The sequence below is a fragment of the Poeciliopsis prolifica genome, unplaced genomic scaffold (assembly GCF_027474105.1).
Source record: "Poeciliopsis prolifica strain line A6 unplaced genomic scaffold, Auburn_PproV2 SCAFFOLD004, whole genome shotgun sequence".
Taxonomy (NCBI): Eukaryota; Metazoa; Chordata; class Actinopteri; order Cyprinodontiformes; family Poeciliidae; genus Poeciliopsis; species Poeciliopsis prolifica.
Window position 1 is genome coordinate 17,477,959 of NW_026562379.1, and position 24,537 is coordinate 17,502,495.

At 42.1% G+C, this 24,537-nt stretch overlaps 3 protein-coding genes across 13 annotated transcripts in view; 2 read left to right on the forward strand and 1 right to left on the reverse strand.

Annotated features, from left to right (window-relative positions):
- The first annotated feature begins 33 nt into the window (after positions 1-33).
- Positions 34-10,686, forward strand: LOC129358880 (zinc finger protein 197-like). Its single transcript, XM_055028109.1, has 13 exons — positions 34-163; positions 798-1,092; positions 1,182-1,229; positions 1,338-2,750; positions 2,999-3,084; positions 4,420-4,608; positions 5,697-5,795; positions 5,876-6,053; positions 6,949-7,019; positions 7,722-7,826; positions 8,584-8,851; positions 9,190-9,935; positions 10,319-10,686. Exons 1-13 carry the CDS (start codon positions 41-43, stop codon positions 10,583-10,585), a joined length of 3,888 nt encoding a protein of 1,295 aa, XP_054884084.1. The 5' UTR covers positions 34-40; the 3' UTR covers positions 10,586-10,686.
- Positions 10,687-11,879: 1,193 nt separating this feature from the next.
- On the reverse strand, positions 11,880-15,063 carry si:dkey-182i3.11 (leucine-rich repeat-containing protein 15). 3 transcript variants are annotated; one of them, XM_055028554.1, is made up of 3 exons: positions 14,994-15,063; positions 14,598-14,819; positions 11,880-13,841 (listed from the first exon to the last, which is right to left on the reverse strand). In XM_055028554.1, the coding sequence occupies exons 2-3, from the start codon at positions 14,814-14,816 to the stop codon at positions 12,084-12,086; spliced, it is 1,977 nt and encodes a 658-aa protein (XP_054884529.1). In that variant the 5' UTR covers positions 14,817-14,819; positions 14,994-15,063; the 3' UTR covers positions 11,880-12,083. The 3 variants fall into 3 exon arrangements, with proteins under 3 accessions (XP_054884529.1, XP_054884528.1, XP_054884530.1); XM_055028553.1 differs by lacking the exon at positions 14,994-15,063 and having other exon boundaries at positions 14,598-14,863; XM_055028555.1 differs by lacking the exons at positions 14,598-14,819; positions 14,994-15,063 and adding an exon at positions 13,969-13,989.
- A 1,553-nt stretch (positions 15,064-16,616) lies between these two features.
- The window catches only part of LOC129358720 (MAP/microtubule affinity-regulating kinase 4-like), a 49,818-nt gene continuing 41,897 nt past the window's right edge, over positions 16,617-24,537 (forward strand). For 8 of the 9 annotated variants that reach the window (XM_055027817.1, XM_055027820.1, XM_055027818.1 and 5 more), the window contains exon 1: positions 19,433-19,745. In XM_055027817.1, the coding sequence (XP_054883792.1) occupies positions 19,698-19,745 (48 nt within the window). In that variant the 5' untranslated portion in view covers positions 19,433-19,697. Of the gene's footprint in view, positions 16,759-19,432; positions 19,746-24,537 lie in introns of those variants that run through there. The other variant, XM_055027819.1, reaches the window with a different exon arrangement.

Here is a 24,537-nt window from a genome sequence, read left to right on the forward strand (position 1 = left end):
AATGCTTCCGCCTCCATAGCCGTAAAAAACAAAGTAAAAAATGGCTGAAAGCAGCTCTGTGTTTTATTCCGAAGTGAAATCCATTCTGGAGACGCTCGTAATGACCGCGGTCGATGTTCTCGGAGTTTCGGACCGAGGAGCCGCTGAAACGAGGCGGATTCCGGTGAGTCCCGGTTCTGACGAACCCGCATCAGAGACGGTGTTTCCGGGGGAGATTGTGCCGCCGGGACGAAACCCAGAGCGGTAACGGAACAAAGATGGCGGATTGTGCTCGACAAAAGCAGCACAAACATGTTTATTCCTTTACAGTTTGAAAACGTGTCACTGAGCTGATATCGGAGTTTTCTGAAGTATTTAGGGAAAGTAAGACTAAAGTTTAAAATCATTTTATCTCCTCATATGGGGCTTTTGATATATTTATTGAACAATAAGCCACACATGATTTAAAATGAAATTTTTTTAAACTTCTGGTGTTTATTGTTGTCTGCTGGCAGATGATGAAGCGCATTCAACTGACTTCAAACCCAGAATGCTTAATTTATCCCAAAATAAAATTTAAGTCTTCAGAGTTGTGGGTAGGAAGGATTTGTGGTAGCGGTCCGTTTCGCAGGTAGTAGAGAGAAGCTTCTGACTGAAGACATTGCTGTTGTAAAACCAATGTCCAAAAGATGCACAGCAAAGAAAACCAGAGGAAAAGGTTCACAAACATGCAGCAGTTTAATGGGAATAATAAATCAAACATCAGATATGTTTAGTTGATAATACGGTTTGAGTTTCCTTCGTTTTATTCCCTGTAGCCAGATGTTGCTGCCATGTTGATCAGGGAGGCAGCCAGGAAGATCAGCAGCGTTTTCTCGCAGCTCTGCTTGTTGCTTCTTGCTGAAAACCGCAAACTAAACGCGCAGCTGAAGGCCAAACTGAAAAGTGCAGCCGAAGGTTTGGAAAACTCCCGGCCGTGGCGGGAGATCGTGCTGAACGGCGATCCGGTGCTGCAGGACCAGAGCGGCATGGTGTTCACCACGAAGCCGCTCAGGAGACTGAAAAGAAAGACGGACGACGGAAATCCTCCTGCAGCCCCTGCAGAGGTGGAAGGTGAGTTTTCATGAAACAGAAAAACTGAACTCTGCATTTGTTCAATCTGATCTCAGCTCCTCTTTTTCTGTTTCTAATGTCTGTTTCAGATTTTGGAGAGACGATTCAGACGCCTTCGTCTCCTCTTGCTGAGGAAGGTCAGAATTATCTTCACAGAGCTTTTCTGAATGAAACTCTGAGTCATGTCCATTGTAATATTAGCAGTTAAAATGTTTTTTTTTCTCTCTTTTTACACTCTACTGAAGATTTAGCTGCTCCAAAAATTCCCGAACTGGAAAACTCTGAATCCCAGAAGTCGCAGGAAGCAGCGCTGAAGCCTAAAGGAAAGGAGTTTGTGTGTGAGCTCTGCAAGAAGAGCTTTAGCCGCCGGTTTCACCTGGCGAAGCACATGAACACTCACAAGGAGCAGCGGCCGTTCGCCTGTGACCTCTGCCCCAGGAAGTTCAGGACTGCAGAGACTTTAGAGCAACACCTGCTGCGTCACGAAGAGAAGAAACACGCTAGCTTCCAGTGCCAGCACTGCGAGAAGTCGTTCAAGACAAAGATGAACCTGAGGACCCATCAGCTGGTCCACTCAGACCTCCGACCGTTTTGCTGCGGGACCTGTGGGAAGGCCTTCAAAACGAAGCACAACCTCCAGGCGCATCAGACGGTACACCTGGCAGAGAAACCACACAAGTGTCCAGAGTGTGGGGAGAGTTTCAGATGCGCCGTCAGCCTGCAGTGCCACCGGAGTGTCCACACTGGGGAGCATCCCTTCACCTGCACGGCGTGCGGCAAAGCCTTCTCCAGCAGGCGGTCGCTTCGGACGCATCAGGCAGTCCACAGGGGGAAGGTGTTCACCTGCGAGACGTGTGGGGCGGGATTCACCCTCCGACAGAACCTCCGGAGGCACATCCGCATTCACACAGGCGAGAAACCATTCACCTGCAAGGTATGCGGGAGGCCCTTCATGCAGGACAACAAGCTGAAGGCGCACATGCTGCTCCACGGCGCTGCCAAGGCGTTCATGTGCGACCTCTGCGGGAAGACGTTCCTGTACAACTGCCAGCTGAAGAAGCATCAGAAAGCCGCACATGAGGAGAAGCAGGCGCCCAGGAGGCGCGGTCGGGAGCGAGGCGAGCGCAGGGTGATCTACCGGCGGGACAAAACCATGCTGGACGTGACGCCGTTCAGCTGTGGCGCCTGCCGCAAAGGCTTCGACTCAGCTGCTTCGCTGCAGAGGCACGAGCTCATCCATGCCGGCGGCGCCGCACAGTATGCCTGCGACCAATGTGACAAGTCGTTTTTCTACAAAGCCACCTACGAGTACCACCAGAAGATCCACTCCGGGGAGCGGCCGTTTGCGTGTGACGTTTGCGGGAAGCGGTTCGTCATCCGCCAGGCGCTTAAGTCCCACAGGCTGCAGCACTCTGGAGAGAAACCGCACAAGTGCGAGCAGTGCGGCAAGGACTTCCGTATCTACACCAACTACCTGCGACACCGCCGTGTCCACACGGGGGAGAAACCTTATGAGTGCGAGGTGTGTGGGACGCGGTTCCGGCAGCTCGGACATGTCAAGTTCCACATGCAGGTCCACACAGGAGAGAGGCCATACTCCTGCAGCAGCTGTGGGCTCGGCTTTTCAGACTCCAGGTTACTCAGGAAACATAACTGCAGTGAGAAATAAAAAGTTCATTTGACAAGTATTTGTCACTTCAACTTTCAGCAACTCCAAATGTTGCTTTATGGTGGATTTCAGTTTCTTTAAAGGGGCAATATTATGGAAAATTAACTGTTTTGAGCTTCATGCTATGCTATAAAATAATTCCCTCATTAAAAACAACTTGCCTTGATTCTTTCATGCATGTTTGAAAAAGCTTTAATCTCCATGGCAATCAGCCCGAGCTCCTCCTCTGAGCTGCAGTTTCCAAGCTTCAGAGCTTCTGCCTGACAGAGCAGCGTTCCCCCACGCGACTCCTTCAGACTAGTCACAATCAGTTAGCAAACATGGTGGAACATCAGCTGAGCTCATTATAGGAACTACTGCTCAGAGCAATGCTGGTAAAATGTTAAAGGGTTGATAGTTGTGATGACTTCCTGAAGGCGGAGTTTCAGAAAGAGCAGGAGTTTCTTAAAGAGACAGAGGTCTAATTTAACGGCATTAAATTCTAAAACCATTCTTTTTTTGTTATGTTGGATATATGTAGCATTTTTACAACAACTGAAGGTAACAGAGTCATTTTACAGCACAATGTGCCTGGAAAACAGAAAATACTGTCTCTTTACGCAAGTTGAAATGTAATCTCAAAAGAAGAGTAAAAAAAAGCTACAATTTTAGATGTTAATAGAATAGTTTAGACTTACATACTTGGATATGGACCGGGTCGGTTTGCTTTTATTATCCCTTCAGATAGAATTTGTTGTAATTCTGCTGCAAACAGAAAAATGGAATTGAACTCCCTGTAGTTGCTGCCTCTGACCATTGGATGACAGCAAACACTCAGTTTATTAATGTTATAATGCTGTTTTATTTTTTTCCTGTGAATTAAGAAAACAACAAAATCTGCTGAAAAGATGCAAAAAAAAAATCTGTCAGTCTTACATAGTAGATCCGATTTAGATCTACTATGTAAAAGCCACACAACATTTACTGATCTAAATAAATAAAGAAAAAGTGATGAGAAACAGTTACAGACATCTACGGAAGAGGATTAGGGCCACTGAAAAAAAAAATCTGACTTTAATCTGAGGATTCTAACTTTAATCTCAGAATTCTGACTTTAATCTCAGAATTCTAACTTTAATCTGAGAACTGTGACTTTAATCTCAAAATTTTTGACTTTGATCTGAGAATTCTGACTTTTTTTTTCTCAGATTAAAGTCAGAACTGTTTTATTTATTTTTCTCCAGTTGCCCTAATCCTCTCCCGTATCTTCTGTACAGATAACAAACTAGATTGTTTTACATGTTGGTCTTGCAGTTTGTGATTTGTCCTCGAGAGAGCGTTGAACATTCGTGTAGTGACGTAGCCGTGACGTTGCCGTCCTTCCGTTTTAAACGTTCGTAATAAAACTAAATCACGAATCAAATTTCACAACGTTCCTTCTAATTTCTATTTTTTGTATAGTATAAATCATAACTTGAATTTGCAGCATAAAAATCTAGTTTTAATCTCCTCCCTTGTTTCTATTTTTTCAAAAATCAACATTAAATTTTACGTTGTGGCGACGCGAGTTTTATTTTGAAGGGCGTGAACCAGGAAGAAGAACAGGAAGCTGCCTCTTCGTCATGCGTGGTCTCCATCCTGACAACAACATTTCAGGATTTTATGTTGTTGGATGAAAGCTGAACAAAGCGGACAGAAACCCGTCGGACTTTGCGCTTTTCCGCAACATGTCCGACCTGGAGGCGCGAGTCTGCGCCATTTTGGACGTCATGGTAACGGCCACCATGTCAGAAATGGACAAAGTTCTCGGCAGCTCGGATCCCACCGAGGCTCCGGAACACAAACAGGCGTCCTGTTTGGACCAGAAGGTATCCGAGAGGCCGTTGGTTCCGGTTCTGGTTCGGGTCCGACAGCTGATCACAGAAGTACAGCAGCTAGCAGTTTGTTTAATGCGGCGCTTTAACTGCGCCGAGATTTGTTTTTGCGCCAAAATGAGCTGAAAACACGAGGCTGTAATCCACTGAAATTGAATTATAATCCAGAATATTCCAGATTTGGACAAACGCGCCGAGGCCTGTCTACCTGATGTACTTCTAGGAGCATCTGGACCAGAACTAATGTTGATGTTTTCAGATATTCTTGTTGTCATATGCAGTCAGATTACATAATCCTAATCTAGTATATTACAGTGAGCTGTGCTGCTGCAGTTGGGCCAGATTATCGATAATATATATAAGATATAATAATTTTGAATAAAAAAACAATACTTTAGTTTCTCTCTCAAAGTTATGTTTTGTTTTTGTGTTGCAGTTTCTCACATCTACCTCCAATAATTTTTTTTTTTAATTTGCTCTCAAATTAAAATTCTAAGAATTTTCTGTTATTTAGGAGAAAATCATAATTCAAAGGGAAAACGCAGAAAAACACATAAAAGTCATAAAAAGTATCGGTATCGCATTATTGACCCGGTATTTAATTTGTTTCGGATTGATACTGATTGAACATGTTGTTGCACATGTTTTATCATCAATAATTTTACTTTTTTTGTCATTTACATTACATTTAGAGTTCCTAATTGAACGTTTGGAACCAGTTTATGGTTTATCTGGTCAGCTTACTGCTTTCGTTGTTTCATTATGTATTTTACATTAATAAAACTCCTAGTTGCACTGATTGAACAGATTAAAATTGTTTGTAGATGTTTGATTGTGAAGCTATTGGGGTATTAAAGTGAGCTGTGCTGCTGCACAGTTAGCAAAAAAGTGTAATTCAGTACAAATGAACACTTTATTTCAATTCAGCTGTTTTTCGATACACTAAACCTCAGATGTTTTTATGGGAAGTGAGAAACGTGGATCCTTGCAGATCATTCTGTGTTCGTGTTTTTAAATTGACTCATTTCAGTTGTGATGTTTTGTTATTTGACAGAATTGAGCTTTTGCCTTTTCCCCTGAAGGTGATGCACTTCAACATCCTGCTAGCGTCTCTGGCGCAGGAAGCCGTGGAGAAGATCTGCCAGCTGTTTGAGGAAAGTTCGTCCGTGCTGCGGCTCGAAGTAGGCCACCGGCTTTTACCCTCCGTTTTGGTCCTGAGTCTAAGCGGCTCCGGTTTTAAGGCGCTCTGCTGGTGCTGCAGGTGTCACAGGGCGCGGCGGAGATCGAAGACCTGAGGACGAGGCTGAGGGAGGTGGAGATGGACCTGAAGCTGGTGATGGAGGGAAGCGCAGAGCTGGGAGGGCAGGAGGAAGTGACGGAGGAGCAGACGGAGGAGAGGAGAGAAGAAGAGGAAGGATCCCCGGGGAGTCTGTGCAGAGGTGAGCGTCGAAACGTCTTCGCTCTTCCATCTGCACCAAAGCAAATATATCACGGTACAATGGCTGCTGGAAGAGACAAGTTTTCTGTTGTTGATTTACCATCTTGCTTCGTTCTTGTTGGTTGTGCAGGAGGCTCCACTTCTGCTTTTTAAAGACAAACAGTTGCATTATTGCAGATCAGTTTTCAGCCAGTTGCAAACTGATGCAGTCAGATGTGAGTGTAAAAGTTGAGGTGGGGGGCGTGGCCAGCAGCAGATTATTTGGATTTAAAGTGACAGGACGCCCTAAAGCAGCTCCAAATGGGCAGAACTGGTCAGACTAAAATCTCACCATCTATCTTTTTGTGCAAAGAAAAGGAACAAGTTTGTTTATAGACATGGATTTATTCTAACCTGTTTGAGGAATCATAACAGATAACCTTTAACCCTCTGTCACAAAATGACACCTAAATACTTGGATAGTTAAAAGTGCCAACAATAAGTCATTAAATAGTCAAATAGGTGATTAAGTTTCATTAATTATAGATAAAACATGTTAATTAAATAAATAATCTAATTATTGCTCAAAGGTGTTATTAATCAACTAAAATAATGTATTTATTTAAAGGGGCTCAGTGAATTATGTTGGTGTAAAATCTGAGTTAGATATTTAATATAATATCTTTCTATTATAAAAATCCACATTTTAATCAGACATGTCGAAAGGCGAATGGAAAAAATGTTTAGGAAGAATAAAATCACTGACATCAAGCAGAGAAAACATAAAATTATTGATAATTTTATTGATAAAATAAATTGTAATCAATAAAATTGATATAGTTGATTATTTACTGAATTATGAATGTCGACATTGTGACGTGTCTGTGACTCATGTTGCTCTTCTGTTTTTGGTTTAGTTGTGGTTGGCGGTGAAGCCGGGGTCAGGAGGTCGCCTATTATCCACCTGTGGAAAAACCGAACTTGTGAGGTAAATCTGTGACTCGCAGTGAGTTGATCAATTTACGCCTTATTTGAAAGAAAACTCCCAATATTGTGAGGAGGAAGTCCAAGATTAGATGCCTTGAATCTGATATTTAAATCTCTTTTTGGTTAGAAATCCAAGCAGGGAGATGTTGGAGTAGGGGATCCCAGCCTTTTTTCTTCTCTCTCTGAATCCACAAAGCCTCTTTTTCAATTTCTCTGGGATTTGGGGTCATAGTTCACGCTGCAAGAACGTAAAACATATTTTTGGTCTAATATCTTGGTGCACTTGAAATATGATTAAATTAACTTTCAAGTAATTTTTCAGCAAGTTAAAGGAGCTTCGTTTAAGTCAATAATTCCTTAATATTGTTGAAAACATTTCAGTTCAACTGGCAGATTATTTCACTTATGTCAAGACATTTTTCCCATGTTATAAGTGAAATAATCTACCAGTGGATCTAGAACTTTTTCAACAATATTAAGGGATTATTGACCTAAAATAAGCTCACATTTCTTACTGAAAAGTTGCTTGTAAATTAGTTTTATTATTAACTAAGTTAGACCAGAAATACATAAGATTTAGTTTTTGCAGTGCAGGTAAAAACCAGATTATTCATCAAACGTTGGAAACCAAAACTCCTTCCAGCTGCTCAGCATCCAGAGTCGTCAGGATCATGTGTGAACGATTCTTCCCGTCTCCGTTCAGGACAGCATCCAGTCGGTTCTGCTGAAGCAGGAGATCCTGGACGCCTCGGTCCTTTCCGACCCGAACCGAACCGATCCCGCCCAGGAGGACGACCCAGACTACACGGTCAGCTGCTTCATAAACCTGTTTGTCTGGAAGCTGTGGGTTTTAACTAGGACTGTTAACGCTTGTGATTAATATGAAAGATTTACATGAAAAAGATTTGAGTCATTTTCTTTCCAAACGCCTTAATAAATTAAATAAAAGCAAATTTAGGTAAAACAAAGTCGGCTTTTTAGTAAAAGTCTCTAGATAGACTTCAAAAAGCTTTACTTTTTATAAAATCTTGGATATAACAAGACAAATACTCTGTGCCACAATAAGCAATTAATCAAATAATCACATGATAATTTGAATTACGTGATAATTTCCATCGTTTTTCTCTTTCTACCAAAAACTGGTTGATTAAAAACTTCAGTCTGGTGTTTTGGCCTCAAATAAAACTTATTTTGTTTGTTGTTTCTGTTGTTTAGTTTGTTTAACTTGGATATTTAAAATGTTTTCCACTTCCACTGTTAAATGTTCATCAGAATTAAAAGGTTGTTGATTTTTGAGAATCAGTTCTTCATTCTGATGCCTTTATTACCTTCGCATCAGTTGAAAATGGGTTTAAAACAACAAAATCATCGTTTATCGCAATAAATTCTTTGACAATTTATCGCATTGTAAATTTTGTGACAGATAATTTTTCTGTATTTACATCTTAAATATAGACTGAAGCCTTGATTTTGATATGAAAAATAAGCCAAAAAAGAGATTTTTCGCTGTTGATTGAATGTCAAACGATTTTGGCTACGAACCACAACTTCCCATCGTGTTTCAGGTGGAGGTGGACGACTCGCTTTACACCATCAGAGCTAAAGGCCTGGTGAAGCCCAGGTCGCGGGTGCGAGGGCCGAAGGAGAGCCGGGGTCAGAGGGAGTCGCCCCTGAGCTGCAGGCTCTGCAAGAAAACCTTCAGCAACCTCCTGCAGCTCAAAGCGCACCAGTCCGTCCACGGAGCGAGCGGCGACAAACCCTTCGTCTGCTCCCAGTGTGGGCGGGGCTTCTCCTTCCAGCGCAGCCTCAGCGCTCACATGCTGATCCACAAGGGCAAGTTTCCCCTCAGTTCAGTTTGCATCCATTCCCCCTGGACCGAGTTCAGCTAGTTATTTAGGGTTAAAGGTTGGAGGAGACGGAGCAAATACACAAAAATAAACAAAACAACAGGCTCAATGTCGTTTCTACGAAGCAAAAAAACCAGTTAAAAGTTGAAGTGATGCAAAAATGGAGAGTAGTAGGAGAAAGTAGCAGTGAACAGTGGACCCAAGATATAAAAATCAGTTGTTATAATTCAGGCTTATTGTTTTGTAAAAGGTCTTTGAAAACAGCAGTAAACTCAGGCTTTTCCATGTATTCTTACATTCTTCCGGTTTTCTTCCCGTTTGCAGATGAGAGGCCTCACACTTGTGACGTTTGTGGGAAAGGTTTCACCTTGAAGCAGCTCTTGAGGAACCACCAGCGTCTCCACGGCGACGTGCGTCCGTTCTGCTGCGACCAATGCGGGAAAAGTTTTTACAGAGCTCACGGCCTGAAGCTGCACCGCAGGGTCCACACCGGCGAGCGATTGTACAACTGCCACTACTGCGACAAAAGCTTCACCATACCAGGTAACCTGCAGCGCCACCTGCGCATACACACCGGCGAAAAGCCGTACAAATGCGACACCTGCGGCAAAAGCTTCAACCAGGCGGACACGCTGAAGGGCCACCAGCGGCTGCACACCGGGGAGCGTCCCTTCAGCTGCGAGACCTGCGGGAAAGCTTTCATCCAGAAGAACGCCTTGAAGATGCACCAGCGGACATTTCACCTGGACGAGAGGAAACTCACCTGCGTCGCATGCGGCGCCGTCGTGCCTTGCATGGAGTCCCTGCGCAAGCACACCCAGACGCACGCCATGACCATCCCGTGCAGCTGTGTGCTCTGCGACCAGCGCCTGTGCACCATCACGGAGCTGCGGGAACACCAGCAGCAGCACACGCTGGAGAGACCTCACTGCTGCGGGATCTGCGGGAAGAGCTTCAAGTCGTCCAGCTACCTGAAGATCCACCTGAAGGCGCACAGCGGCGAGCGGCCGTTCGCCTGCGAGATCTGCGGACGTCTGTTCACGCAGCAAAGCAGCCTGAAGTCACATCAGGTGGGTTTCTCTGCAGAATGCAAAGTTTTCCTATTAAATAACCAACATCTCACTCTGCTGAACTAATTTCTGATCCTAAAAGGGTTAAAAGAGCAGCAAAATGTCTGATGTTTAATAGAGTTCATATAAATTATCTTCTTTGTCTTTTCCATGAGCAGTAGCATCTGATTACATGAAGATGACATTAAAAAAGTGTTTCCATTGCAGCTTTATGAAATAAACCAATTTTGAGATTGCTGAAGAACTACCTTGATAAAATCTTTTCTTTATAAAAGAAGTTGTTTTTTTCAATTGCTAAAGGATCACAGTTTGCAGGACTTCATGAGTGATTTTGGGACGTAACTTTGTATTTACCTGCCTTTCCATTTCCTGCCCCTCTTAAGGTGGTCCACACCGGCGAGAAACCGTTCAGCTGTGACACCTGTGGGAAATCTTTTGGCAACACGGGCAACCTGAAGAGGCATCAGCGCATCCACACGGGCGAAAAGCCGTTCAGCTGCGACATCTGCGGCCGCTGCTTCAACCAGGGCAACAGCCTGAAGGCTCACCAGCAGATCCACACCGGGGAGAAACCGTTCATGTGCGACAGGTGTGGGAAGAGCTTCTCCTACCTGAGAAACCTGAAGGACCACAAGTGTTACTACGTTTGAAACAGCAGATCATCTGGTTCAGTTTGTGGATGTGGTTTGACTCAATTACTGTTCAAATGGATTCATGAACTTTTCTCCAGAATTAAAGACAGTATGATGGATGTTCGTTTGGCTTATTTCTGAGTATGTTGTGTCTTAAAAGAGCTGTAAAAAAAATTTTTTTTCTCTTAAACAACAAGAAATTTGACTACCTAAGTGTTGACCTAACAAAATGCAGATTTACAGAAAAAAATAAATTTCTAAATATAATTAAAGGTTTTTGGTGTCAAATGCTTGTCCTGCAATTTATAGATGAATTAAATAATTAACATGAATCTATAGAAGAAGAGACAGGAGGAGGATGTTAGTAATGTCAATCATCCGCGTGTACACGCTGATCACCATCACATTTTGTTTTAGCTGAGCTACAGCTCTTTCCTCACAGCAGAGGCCGTCATGAATGCTAAGGCTAGTTAGCATAGCCACAGATGACGGCAGATAAACGGTTTTCCTGGAATGATAAGTTGTTTCTGACATTTATAGCTTTTCACAATAATAATCGAATCTTTTTCCATCTGTAGCTGCTTGCAGAGGAAACTAATTGTGTTCATCTGAATTCAAGACCTTCAGCAAACATTTATTGGCTTTTATGATGAAAAAAGCAAAACATTTTCTCTCAAACTAGTTTCCTTCAATTTTGATGTCTATTGTGATTTTAATCAGCAGACAGCATGCTTCATGACTGGAGAAAAAAGAGAAGTTTCATTTATTCAAGTTTATTTGGTACAGAAATTATTAGTTACAAATTAATCTTTTTATGTTACTAATGAGAAGACAATAAAAACAAACTGCTGAACATCAGATGGAAGAAAAACAAATGTTTTAAAGAAACAACGAATGGAGAAACATTTTAGTTGGATTTTCTCAGATCCAACTAAAAGTTGGATCTTGGAGTTCAGACAACGAAGGAAGAGACGCACAAGAAGTGTGAACCAAAAACACTCGGGAATTTTCTAGGAAAAAAGCCCCTGAAAATTTCTGAGTTTGAAAAGTCAAAAAATTGCTAGAAAAAAAATTAAACTTTTCAGATTAATCAGAATTTTCTAGAAATGACATTTTTCCATTTGAAAGGTTATAAGTTTGCTTGGGAGGAAAATTAATCTCACAAGTGATCTATAAAAAATGTTTGAAAATTTCTTAGATTAGATTTTTTTTAGCAAACTTGCAGAGAGATTAAACTTCAAGTTTAATCTAAAAATTTTTTTTATTTTATCATGCAAATTTGCGACTTTTTAAATGAGTTTTTTTTTCCTAGAAAACTTGTGAGATTTCTTCCTTCCCTTCTACCTACAGAAGCCCTGATGTCTTTGAGTTGGTCTGAAACCCTTTGAATGTGGCGAACGGTGAGGCTTTAGTTTCAGTATTAGTTTCGTCTCGGATTTGCTCAGATCTTCTGCGCCGTTTGATCTTGGAGTGCAGACGCGTGAAAGACGAGGTTGCACAGGAAGTGTGAAGCTCTTCAGAGGAAGCTGTGGGCGATGAGCGAAGGCATCAGCACAGTCAGCAGTTGTAGAGGAAGCGAAGGCAGGCAGCGCGCAGCGACAGCAGCGCAGTGATCCAGTAAGAAGAGGGACGACTTTGATTCAGACGGGAAGTAGCAGAGCGGCTTGTCGTTTAGTTTTTCTGTATTTACCTTGACCCAGTTGCACAAGTAGGAAATGTCAACACTTGTACAGTTCCACATGTTATCAGAGAGGTAGATGAGTCTAAGCTTCTTTAGAGGCTTCAGAGTCTTGGTCTCCACAGACAGGAGCCGGTTGGACCTCAGGCTCAGCTCCTGGAGGTCTTTCAGCCTCTGAAAGAGGCCAGGACTGAGGCGACCCAGCTGGTTTCCCTCCAGGTTCAGCTCCCTGAGCTTTGGCAGCGGGTGGAAGAGCTCGGCGGGTAAACGCTCCAGGCTGTTGTTCTGCAGCAGCAGCGTGTGGAGGCTGCCCAGGTCCTGGAAGGCGTCGTAGTGGACGCTCTGGAGCGAGTTGAAGCTCAGAATCAGATTCTTAAGGTGGATCAACCCTTTGAAAGTGTCTGAGGACAACTCCGAGAGACTGTTGTTCCCCAGATCCAGCGTCACAAGTTTCCCAAGAGCAGTGAAAAGATTTGAGGGGAGCTCAGTCAACTGGTTTCCGTCCAGCTTCAAGTCTCTTAACCTGGAAATCTCCCTGAACTGGTCGGGTTGTAGAGATGAAATACGGTTGTAGGAGAGATCCACTCTGGTGACTTTTGGTAAACCGTCAAAGACAGACTGGTGGAGGAAAGCGATGCGGTTGTACTGCAGGTGAAGCTCTTTGAGCGCCTGCAGCTTGTGGAAAAGGCCCTGTGGAAGCAGCGTCAGGCCGTTGTGGGCCAGCTGAAGGTTCTGCAGAGACGCCGTGTTGGCGAACAGAGCAGCGTGGAGCTCCAGGATGTGGTTGTGAGACAGTTGCAGGTCTTGAAGTTTGTGCAACGCGGCGAAAACGTCCAGCGGCAGCGTTGAGATCTGGTTTCCGTCCAGCTGCAGATCGGACAGATTGTTCAAACTCCTGAAGACGTCCGGAGGGAGTTCTGTCAGTCGGTTCCTGTAGAGATCCAGAAACCTGAGCTTGGCCAGGTCTTTGAAGACTTGGTTTGGGAGAGAGGAGAGCTGGTTCCGACTCAGGTCCAGGTCCGTCAGGTTGTTCAGGCCAGATAGCGATCTGTCCGACAGATCCGCCAGGTTGTTGCTCGTCAGACACAGATGGTCCAGTTCAGTCAGAGAGGAGAAGGAATCGGCTGGAATGGTGACCAGCTGGTTTCCACTCAGATCCAGATGTTTCAAACCAGCCGCTCCTCTGAAGCTCCCATCCTCCACTTTTACTATCCGGTTGTTGGACAAATCCAACTTTCTCAACATGGCGGATCTCCTGAAGACGCCGCTCTCGATTTCCCTCAAGCTGTTGAAGTTCAGGTGGAGTTCTGTGAGGCCCACGACGTCGTCCAGAACCTCCGCCTGCAGCGTTTCGATCTGGTTGCTGCTCAGCAACAGCGTCTTCAGATTGGTCAAGCCATAGAGGAACCCCGGCGTCAGATGCACGATGTGGTTCTTACTCAGGTCCAAGAAGACGAGGGCGGGGCAGTTCAGGAACTGGGCCGGACGCAGAGACGCCAGGTTGTTGTCGCGCAGCAGCAGCTTGGTCAGGTTGGTCATGGCGGGCCAAACCGGGTTCAGGGAGGCACTGAGCTGGTTCTGGGTCAGGTCCAGGACCTGGAGGTTATAATAATACAACAGCAGTTGTAACAACACAATTGTAAAGTTGTGATATTACGAGAATATAGTAATAACACGATAAATCGACAAATACAAGAATAATACAACTGTCAAATAATACAACCTGATCAGCAACAAGTGAATAAGTATTTTTAATTAAAATGCCAGAAAAATCATTTCAAAGTTGAACAATTTCCTCACTTGTTGGTCAAAACATATTTTTTAGTTTATTAGCTGCAACAAAAATGAAACTATCTTTGAAAACCCTCAACTTTAAGTAACACATTTGTGACTTAAGTCTGTTTTTGAGCATATTTGTGGTCCTGCGAACTCAAAAAATTGGGCTGATAAAATACAAACACTTAAAATTTTCTGTGTATGATATAAATGTGTCATTGAAAGTCCCATTCATCCATTCCTAATTTGTGTCTAGGGGCCACACAGATCCACTCCACGGGCCACAAGTGGCCCCCTGGCCTCACTTTGGACACCCCTGTCCACGAAAATGTATCTTTGATCAAATTGAAACGACTTTTTTTTTAAATTAATTCCCTGTTTCGAGCTGTTGGTGTGCAGATCAACCGAACTGAACCCATCGCGAAAGCACCAGTGAACTTCTCGCTACCAAGGCTGCATGTGTGTCAGCTGGTTTCACAAGCTTATGCTTTCTATGCCTGTTCAGCGGCATTCAACCAACAACCCACTACAAGGCGTGTTGCATGTATCAGCTAACTGCAGGATGCAGCTGCGCACCTGCAGCTCATTCAGCCCGTTCTCGGGTATTTCCTCGATCTTGTTGTTCAAGATGAAGAGCTTCAGCGTTCCGGGTGGCAGCGGCGGTATCTGGGTCAGGCCGTTGTCCCGGCAGTCGGCCGTGGTCAGGTTGTCGAAGCAGCGGCAGGCGGGCGGGCAGAGGTCCGCCGCCCGCGCCAAGAGGCCCAGGGAGGCCAGAGTTATCGCTGCCAGCATCATCAGCTGCAGCAAAACATAAAAACAGTTCAACTCAAACATGAATTTCTCACTGTGACTCAAGCTGGACAGAAAGTAGAAAAGAAACAAGCAAGCAGGTTCCTGCATGTATGTCTTTACTGTTTTATATTTAGATATTAGTGCACTTAAATGTAAATATGAGTTTAAATCAAATCTTACCTCACTAGAAAGCAGCGTTTCCTGGAAGTGTGTGATCCGCAGACGGTCGATTCATCTAACGGCTCAAAAGCAACTCAAGGACTTTTTTTTTTAGGTTTCAGTGTCTTTTAGATGCATCTGCTGAAACAGCAGAGAAACCTTAGGAGGTGTGTATTGAAGAGAGAGAAAGGGACTCCTAGTGGCCACCGCCTGAGTTGTCTTCAAAACATTTGAGGGCTTTTCTTGCAGTTTTTCCACTTTTGAACATTTTAACGCTGCATGACTGAATTGGCCAGAAACTGCACTCGAGTCAGAGCAGCGCTACTGCAACATATTTTGAATCAATCAAGAGTAAAAAGAAATTGCTCAAGTAAGAGTAAAAAACTATTTGGTAAAAAGTCGACTGTAACTGATCAAAACATTTAAGATTTTACGACTAAAATTTCATTATTTCAGTCTGATTTTATGAAGAAAAAAAATGTAATGAACATATTTTGTATAGACCTTTTCTGACCTCATTTGTTTAGAGATAATTAAAATATTCAATAACTACTACTTGCCATATTGCATAACTTGCCTTAAAATGCATTTTACTAATGACAATATGATGCTGAACGATGTGATTCTCTTATTTACCAGCAGAGGGCGCTGAGCTCTTAGAATAGCTGCCATTCAGTCCATTTCTTTGACCTTGCAGTGAAGCTTGCCCTCAGTTTTTGTATGGAAATTAACTTATTTAACTAATTTAATGAAATAAAAGAGGTTTGAATTATTTTCCTCAGAGGAATGAAGGATTGCTGCTCTCTTTTCCGCTGCACACAGACGTCCATCGCTGTTCTGTTTTTATTGATTTGCTCATAAAACACAAGCTGTGAACAAATCGTTACTGTTTTCAGTTTGCTGTGCGGTTATTTTAAAATCCTTATGAGTGACATCAGCAGCTGTCCTGACGGCGAGCTGTAATCCCAGATTACAGGTCAGGGCGTCATCAGGGATTGGCAGGAGCAGCGGCCATTATCACCGCTACTGTAGGAGAGGAGCAGAGCTGGTGGTCTGGTCTTAGACAAAAATAACAAAATGAATAAAAAAACACTGGTTGCTTTATTGTAGAATGGAATAAAGCAACCAGAGAAGCCATTAAAAAAATGTCAGAAAAAAGTTCTAAATTCTGAGATTAAATACGAATTCTGAGTCCAAATTTTGGCATGGAAGTCAAAATTTCCAGATTAAAGTCAGAATTGTGTGGGGGGAAAAAAGCTGATTTCTGAGAAGAAAAATGAAATCCAAATTCTGACTTTAAATTGAGAAACTTGAGATCAAAGTCAAAATAAAAAGTTTTGATATAAAAAGACAACATTTTGAGAAGAAAAAATTGAATTCTGGAATTGAAATCAGAGTTCTCTTTATTTATTTTGTGGCACTGATTGTCTTCCATACAGTTTGCAGTCAAGTATTCATTCACTCGTTCCTTTTTAATCCTGTTTGCTATGAGTTTAACATCATTTTTAATTTTCTCGGTACTAAACGTCACATATTTTGTTGATGATGTTTTTGTGTTCACTCACACACGAACCCTGGATGTAGAGCAGCAGAAACAGACCACAGCCTCTCCTACATCAACACGTATCGACCGGCTGGCCGTCCTCTGACGTTCTCTGTGTTCAGACTGATCAGCTGATCGATCCTGCAGACTGAGCGCTGCGTGTCGCCGCCTCAGTCTGCAGGACGCCCGGGAAGAACCAGGATGAGGCCCTGGATTCGCTCCAGCAGGTTCAGATCAGTCCAGGTAAATAAACTCAATCCAATCACACCAGCTTGAACTTTAATTATTTATTTTATCACCAAATAAATAATCAAATCAGGAATAAGGTCCCAGTTAGTTGCATGAATGTTATTCATCTTTATTGCTTTAATAAACTGCTCGCTTTCCTGTTATATAACAAGATTTTGACTATTTTTTTAAAATAGAAAGTTGGTGCATAAAATTTGAATTAATTGTAAATATAGTAACCAGTTACTATATTTACAATTAACTCAACTACATTTACTTTAGTAACTCTTTTGAAAAAAATGACCTTTCAGGAGTATATTTATTACGCTGTACTTTTTTCTTTTACTTCAGTAATTTCATTATGAAGTATTTTTTCTCTTACTTGAGAGAAATTTCTGGATTTTTTTTGCGCACTGAATGAAAAACAAACATGTTTTAACCAGAAATCCACTATAAACAGACACACAGCTGCTGTTTCTGTTAAAGTTTGATCAGATTTTAATTGAGAGAAACTGATTTGCAGAAATTATTTCGGTTTTAGTTTGTTAGTATTTGTAACTGTTATGAATAATTGTGTCATTTTTGAACATGACATGATTGATAATTTGATCACTTACTCAGCACTTGAGTAGATTTTTCCCCAAATACTTTTTTACTCTTACTAGAGTGTAATTTTTAGTTACTCACCTCTGATTTTGAAATTTTGGCTTCGTTTTCTAGATATTTCTTGGATTATCCCTGGAATCGGGAGAGTTCATGTTTAGGGGTATAAACCTGCTGCAGCTGATTCATTTTCATTATGATTGAGGTCTGATGCTTCATGTTTTCCTGTTTTAGGATCATTATCCTGTCGAAACTCACAGAACATTCAAACCTTTATAGCTTGAATGTTATCTGAAAGATAAAATAAAACTGATTAAACCATTTCTGCTGTTCAAACTTGGCATTTATTATATCGTTTATTGGGATACGTTTTTTATCATGTTAAGAATTTTTTGATTATTGTATAGTTACTTAAAAAAGAAGCAATAAGTATCTCTCAGGTTCACTTTTATTGTTATTATTAATACTGCAAAATATGGCGATGAAACTTTAATTCCAGACCTATAACTTGTTTGGATTTATGATATGAATAATTAGTTAAGAAGGCACCGATGTGAAAAGCTGGGCCAATACCGATATCTGATATTAACATTGCTGTTATAGCTAATAATTAATATTTACCAATCATCAGCATAGAAATATAAAATGGCCTCTTACTACCCCGCTACCTCTTCCTCCATTTTTTTTCACTGAATTTCATTTTGGAGAGATGTTGCTCCAAATTATTCATAATTTGCTCCTTTTTTTTGTAGCACATTACAAATAACATAAAATTAGCTTAGAGAACTAAGGCAGTTTCTACCGTCTATTAATGCACTTTAATGTATATTTGATGTTTAAATAACCAAAATAAGCAGTTTTAAGTGGTTTCAGCGGCAGCCTAAAATATTCACGCATTTTATTCACGGTAAGTTGTGGCCCTAGTTCAGCTCCATATTTCTTCTATTTATTTGTACTTTTCTAAATTGATTTTGTCTTTAAAATACTAGAATAGTAAATATTCAGGTTAGCTGAAGTTACTAGCAAAATGGACGGTCGCGTTTTTTTTCTTTCATCAGCAGTTTCCAGATTATTTGGAATTAAACAACATGTTTAAAATGAAGGACGGCATAAATAAGATGCTGATGCGATCAGGATGGGCATGTATGTATGTTTTAATTAAACCGTTTTTGGTGGATTTTTTTTTTTAAATGGCAGATCACTGTTATCTTGCAACTGCTAATGTGTTAGCATACACCTCAAAAACTACATAGCTGTGGCTTAGTTTTTTTTTTTTTTTAACTTTATTTTTTAACCGTTAATGTTTGGGTGAATAAGACAAATTATCTTCCCACAATCGAGCTGAGACTTTCTGAATAAATCCAGCGCAGCGTTGCCGTTGCTATTTCCGTCTTTGAACTCGGACAATCGGACGTCCGAGCATGTTGGAACGCAGCATCAGCCTTGAAGGCGGTTTTTCAGATTTTCTCGCGCAGCACCTGAAGGCAGCAGCCCAGCCTGTTCTTGCTGACGTCCCTCCCTCCTTTATTGTCGCCGAGGCTGAACGCGGCGCGGCTCCGTCCTCTCGCCTCCTTTCTTTGAATAAAAACGGATCTTCTGGCCGCTCAGAAACACGAACCGCTCGGTGTTGGACACGTGGAGGAGCGGCTCCGGGAGTTTCCTCTCCACCGCGGCAATGAGAGGCGCGACAGGGCCGAGGCGAAGAGCCGGGGGGACGGACTGACTCAGCGGCGACCGCCGTCCTTTCACACACCCGCAGTCGGTCATTGATTTACATCCCGAGGCCCAGGCTTCCCACCCGCGAACACAAGCGCGTCCTCAGCCGGTTCTGGTTCTGCTTCATTAGTCGGATCCGTGATTTTTGCCACGCTAGCCGGCTAACGGGAGGCATCAACTCCCGGTTTCGCCCCGGAATCGGCGCCCGGTTCCTCCTGCATGTTGTGCTCGGTTTCGTCACCTCGGGATGATGCAGCTGAAAGGAAACCGATGATCTGGGTTTGTTTGAAAGGTCCGGCCCGGTTCTAGGGAGATGATCCGGTAGAGGCTGTGAGGTGGGGGTTCGGGTGCGGGTGGGGGGCAGCTCATCTGGAGGAGGGGTATTTCTGATGGAGGCATCATGAGGTGGAGGTTACCGGTGTGTTTTTAACGGATCACCTTAATCTGGATCAACGTCTGGGTGACCTGTGCTGCCTTCACGGACTGTAAGAAATGAGGATTGTAAAGACTTTCTCCTACTTCTCTTAACCCTGGATTGTTTTTGGTCTCATTTGGAACAAAGTGTGAACAAAAGAAAAAACTGATTTCCCAGTTATTTTTATTTATCGCCTGGCGGACTCGCTCAGGGAAGAACAATGTCTTTACGGACGGCGCTGCCTGGGAACGAGCGGAACCAGGACCATGTAAGTAAATTTAAAAACACAAAGAGTCTGGGTACGATTACCACTAAGTACTGCCGATATCATCACCCCTATGCGATGGTAAAAGTCTAAACTGTTCATGTCCAGCATGTGTGGGATCTGCAGAGAGGCTAAAAGTCTAAATCGTTCATGTCCAGCATGTGTGGGATCTGCAGAGAGGCTAAAAGTCTAAATCGTTCATGTCCAGCATGTGTGGGATCTGCAGAGAGGCTAAAAGTCTAAATCGTTCATGTCCAGCATGTGTGGGATCTGCAGAGAGGCTAACAGTCTAAACCGTTCATGTCCAGCATGTGTGGGATCTGCAGAGAGGCTAAAAGTCTAAATCGTTCATGTCCAGCATGTGTGGGATCTATGGAGAGGTTGGGTTCCCTTTTTCTGGCCATTTTTGATCATATCTGAAGATCTAATTGTTTGTTACTTAGTTTTATTCATTTAACATTTTTTGCTAATGAAAACCCAAAATTCAGTTTCTATAAAAGTATGAGACAAATGGAATATTTTTTTTACAGTCTGTGGGTCAAAATCATCAGTTCAAAAATACTCACAGGCTAAAAAATAGCCAAAAATTTATTTTTACTTTTTTCCACTGTATTTTTACGTACTCAACAATAAAGCATTAACGAATTTAACTAAACGAAGTAAACAGATTTTTTTTGTAGAAATGAGATTGTAGATTCATAACCTCAAATGGTTTTGCAAGTTTTCCTGGTTAATTGAAATGCAACCATTTTGCTTATTATTTAGAAAAAGTATTTAGTCAATTCTCAGCGATGAAAACGGGATGAAGGTCAGTCTTCATTTGAAAACACTTCCTGTGTTTAGCCAAATTCTAATACTGAAATTAAACTTAGTATCTTTAGAGAATAAGTCAATAAATAGATTTGTTCCTGTGTGATAATTTTGTGTTGCATTTAACATTTTGTTTAGTAGATTTTACTTCTGTCTGAATTTATTCTTAAATAGCGGTCCAGTGGCCGCACAAATCAGTCCAGGGGCCACTAATGGCCCTCGGCCCTCACTTTGAACACCCTTGGTTTAGCTAAATAAAACCCTTTCATAGTAGCAAATGTTGCATCTACTGTAGGTCATTTGTTGTCATTTCATTTCTATTTTTAAAACGTAATACTTTTGCAAACAATCAAAAGATATTGGTGGAAAGTTTAGTGGAAGGATAAAGTGTGATAAGAAGCGAAGTAAATTCAGGTGGCTGGACTGAAGGCAGCTATCAAAGCATTCTCGGCTTCCTGATCCTCAGCGTATCCACAGGCCGATCTCCTCCATTCCACGCCGCATTGATGCAGTGATTCATGTAAAAGGAGCCCCAACCACGTATGAAATGAAAATACTGTACAAAATCCTGATATTTGTTTAAAAGTATCAATATTTTATTGAGCTTATGTAGGATTTTTATTTCCTGATGGTGGACTTTAAGTTTAATTAACTGCAATAATCACAATAAGCAGAAATAAACACTAAATGTATCAGTCTGTTCAATAAATACATGAAAATGTACAGAGTAAATTAATTTTTTAAATCTTTTAATGCTTTGAGTAAATGTCGATGTATTAGCTTGTAATTGGGCTTTTATTCAGCAAAAATTTATTTATTTATTGTAGAATTTATTCCATATTTAACTTCTGAAATTGCCTTTTTTTATTTTTTTATTAAATCTAAGCATAAAATCTGTTGATTTTTGGTTGAATGCATAAACTAGGAAACATTTTGTTTGATTAAAAAGAATAAATAAACTTATCTTCAGGTTAAATTAAACACAAAGTCTTACTTTATTTTTGGAGATTCTCATCATTGCAATTGGCTAATTACATACCAACTTATATATGTGTATTTTTGTAAAAATAAATTTGTTTTACAATAGGAAGAAACAAATTTGAGTGACCTTTAAGGCGCTAATAGTGAGCTAGCATGTACATATAATGTACAGACTGTGTTTGGATGGTCAGCGGGCCCCGTTAGGAGCCCTCTGGATGAGGCCCTGTCCTCCATTGAGCTCAGAAACGGGTCTTTGTGATGAATCCGTCTGCTGTGTGTAAAGAGCAGCTGCTAATTTCCGGCTCATTAAGGACGGTTTGATTTGAGCAGAGGGGATAAACGGCATAACGGGGACTCACCAAAGTAAAGCGCATGATTTACTCATCAATTTGTTTAAAAACCCCCAACAAAACAGAAACATTGCAGGCTTTTAACCTCCTCTCTCAGCTGATCAATAGTGAATCCATTTGCTGCGAGCCCACCCGGCTGCAGCTTCGACACCCAGCGTCTCGAAGCTGCAGCTCTGCTAAATGTGCTTCGTCAGGCCAGCGCGCCGCGTCTTCCTCTGCCTCTGAGCGCGCCGCGTTTTGATTCGGACGCGTCTTTACTGGGTCTGCGAGCCAGACGACACAAACTGTGATCGGAAAGTAGAAATCAGCATCACCCTAAAGCGCCGGAGAGGCACCGATCAGACAGACAAGAGGTCACAACAAGCATTGCAGATATTGAAACAACAAGTCCGACTATTGTTGAGCTCATGTGTCTGCTCATTGAATAATTTAGCAGCAAAAATGTTTATTTAAATGAAACTGTTGCTTATTTCTGTTGACAGCATCCCCCGCCTCCAGCTCAGGGACACTCCGGCCTAAAATAGTTTGAATTTTTAACAAAAGGCCTCCTTCCTGCTGATCCCAGGCCTGCAGCTGGACGAGGACAGAAACTTCCTCTCCTGTTAGTAAAGGACATTCTGGGCGTATGTCATCTCCAGCCATTTTTAGTCACTTTAAAGTTTGATTTATTCCTTTTATTCCAGTTGGAAGTTGGGAAACTGCAGAACTACATTTCCCAGTCAGTCAAACTGCTCCTGGGTTTTTACAGTTTATTGCCTTCAGCTCCAATAACTCAGATATGGAGCAGATGAAGAGAGGTGTTTTCATATTTACACAGACCTGTTGCAGCTGGACTGGCGTTAAACCACACCCAAGCTGCTAGTTAGCAGAATTAACTCTACCTAATGTTTCCTATCTGTGTAGCTGGAAACGAATCGTTTTTGCTTCCTTTTGTTGAAGGTTTTCACTCAGTTTTTTGCTAAAGAAGGCAGAAAATGAGGATTTCAGCGGGAAAGACGGGCAGTTTTCTCTGTGTAACGTCAACCATGGCAACAACGGGCTGGTCCTCGTTAATCCATTTGATCGGTACGTTTACTGATGTCTGGCTTTTCTGAACAGAAGGCTTCAGGGTTGGCCGTTTTTCAGCTGATTCATCGAAACCAGGCCTGTAGGGAGACATGGAGGCTGATGGAGGAAAACAGTCCTGCTCAACAAGCATTTAACACGACGCACTGATACAGATACGTTTCTGCCTCGTTAAAATAACTAAACGGAGGGTTTTTATTGGATTTGATGCATCATACGTCCTGCTAAGCACGGCAGTGGAAGGGTGATGCTTGGGGCCTGCTTTGCAGGGAAAGGATCAGAGCTTCGGTGGGGGGACTGTGTGGGAGACACTTGAAGTTATTGCTTCTATATATTTTTTCCTTCCACACAGTTTTCCCTATTTGGCTTCATGTAAATATTTGTGTTTTTGTACCTGGAAGTGAAAGATTTTGCAGTTTCCGTGTCTGAATCAGTTGGAGCTGGCGCTCGTCTTCAGTCAGAGGTATTTCTGCAAACGTTGTTGCCTGCGTCTGGTTATGACTCAGTGGTATTTGTCGTGTCGTAGCAGCTTAGCTCTTTCACAACAACCCACTCAGTCTGAATGCTCGTTCTCCCTCTAGCTTAATCTTAAAGCCCTGAAGTTAAAGATGTCGTCTCTGGATTGAGACACTAATTGCTGTAGCCTCACGTTACGATGCACCATGTTTACACGTTGTTGGATTCTCCACCACAATCATTAAATCTGTCCGACTGTTGGAGATTAAAAAGCACTGATGTCGAAATTTACATCGGTTTCCGATATTGATATTGATATTTTGGCTGGTAACTGATATTTACCGTTCAGCTGCATAATTATTGTTAATATTTTGGCTTTTATTTGTCTTGCTAAATAAAAGTCATATTTCATCCTGTTGTGTGTCACTAAAGGTGGTTTCCTGTGAGTTTTCATCATTTTATTTCTAGTTTTGTTGTTTGCAACCTCAGTTGAAAACTGCGTTTGTGTTCAGGCATCAGCGTATTTTTCTGTTTTATTTAGCTTTGAAAACGTGTGTTGTTTTCTTGCTTTGTGTTTTTACTACTTTCAGGAATCCGGCTTTTGTTCATGCATGACTTTCTTTTAATGGTTGCACCGAAGAGGCACCAAAATCTTCCAGTTTTCTTTTCTTTAGCGACTCTTAAAATAAATCTGTATAAAAATGCTATTTTGTGACTTGGCCCAGGCCTGAGCTGCTCCTTTCACCAACAACAAACTGATTTATGGGCTTCATCTCCGTCCTGGATCCAGAACGCGACCTTCAGTCATGTTCTGCAGCTCTCGCTGCGGCGCTTTCTCTCCTCAGGGCTGCGCTGGAATCGATTTCTCTGTGTGTGTTTGTGGATATGATGAAGAGTTGTTGCTACTTGTATAAAAACAGGGATCACAACTGGGGTCCTGTTGCGTGACTGCGGTCCAGCCAGCTGATGCTGGCTGGAAACGAGCTGGACTGTCACGGTATCACGGTCTGAAGGGATTTTCCAGCAGAAACCTTATTGCACGTTTGCTTTCTAATAATAAACACAACATGGTGCAACTGGTCTTTACCTTTTTAACTAGATAGGTATTTTATGTTTTTATTATTATTCAGCAA

Excerpts from the sequence above, each read along its gene's own strand:
- LOC129358880 (XM_055028109.1), top strand. The coding sequence starts at position 41 with ATGGCTGAAAGCAGCTCTGTGTTTTATTCCGAAGTGAAATCCATTCTG. Across the intron at positions 1,230-1,337 it reads GTCTCCTCTTGCTGAGGAAG|ATTTAGCTGCTCCAAAAATT; the intron begins GTCAGAATTATC and ends ACTCTACTGAAG. Across the intron at positions 4,609-5,696 it reads CGTCCTGTTTGGACCAGAAG|GTGATGCACTTCAACATCCT; the intron begins GTATCCGAGAGG and ends TTTCCCCTGAAG.
- si:dkey-182i3.11 (XM_055028553.1), bottom strand. The coding sequence starts at position 14,855 with ATGTTTGAGTTGAACTGTTTTTATGTTTTGCTGCAGCTGATGATGCTG. Across the intron at positions 13,842-14,597 it reads ACGGGCTGAATGAGCTGCAG|GTCCTGGACCTGACCCAGAA; the intron begins GTGCGCAGCTGC and ends TATAACCTCCAG.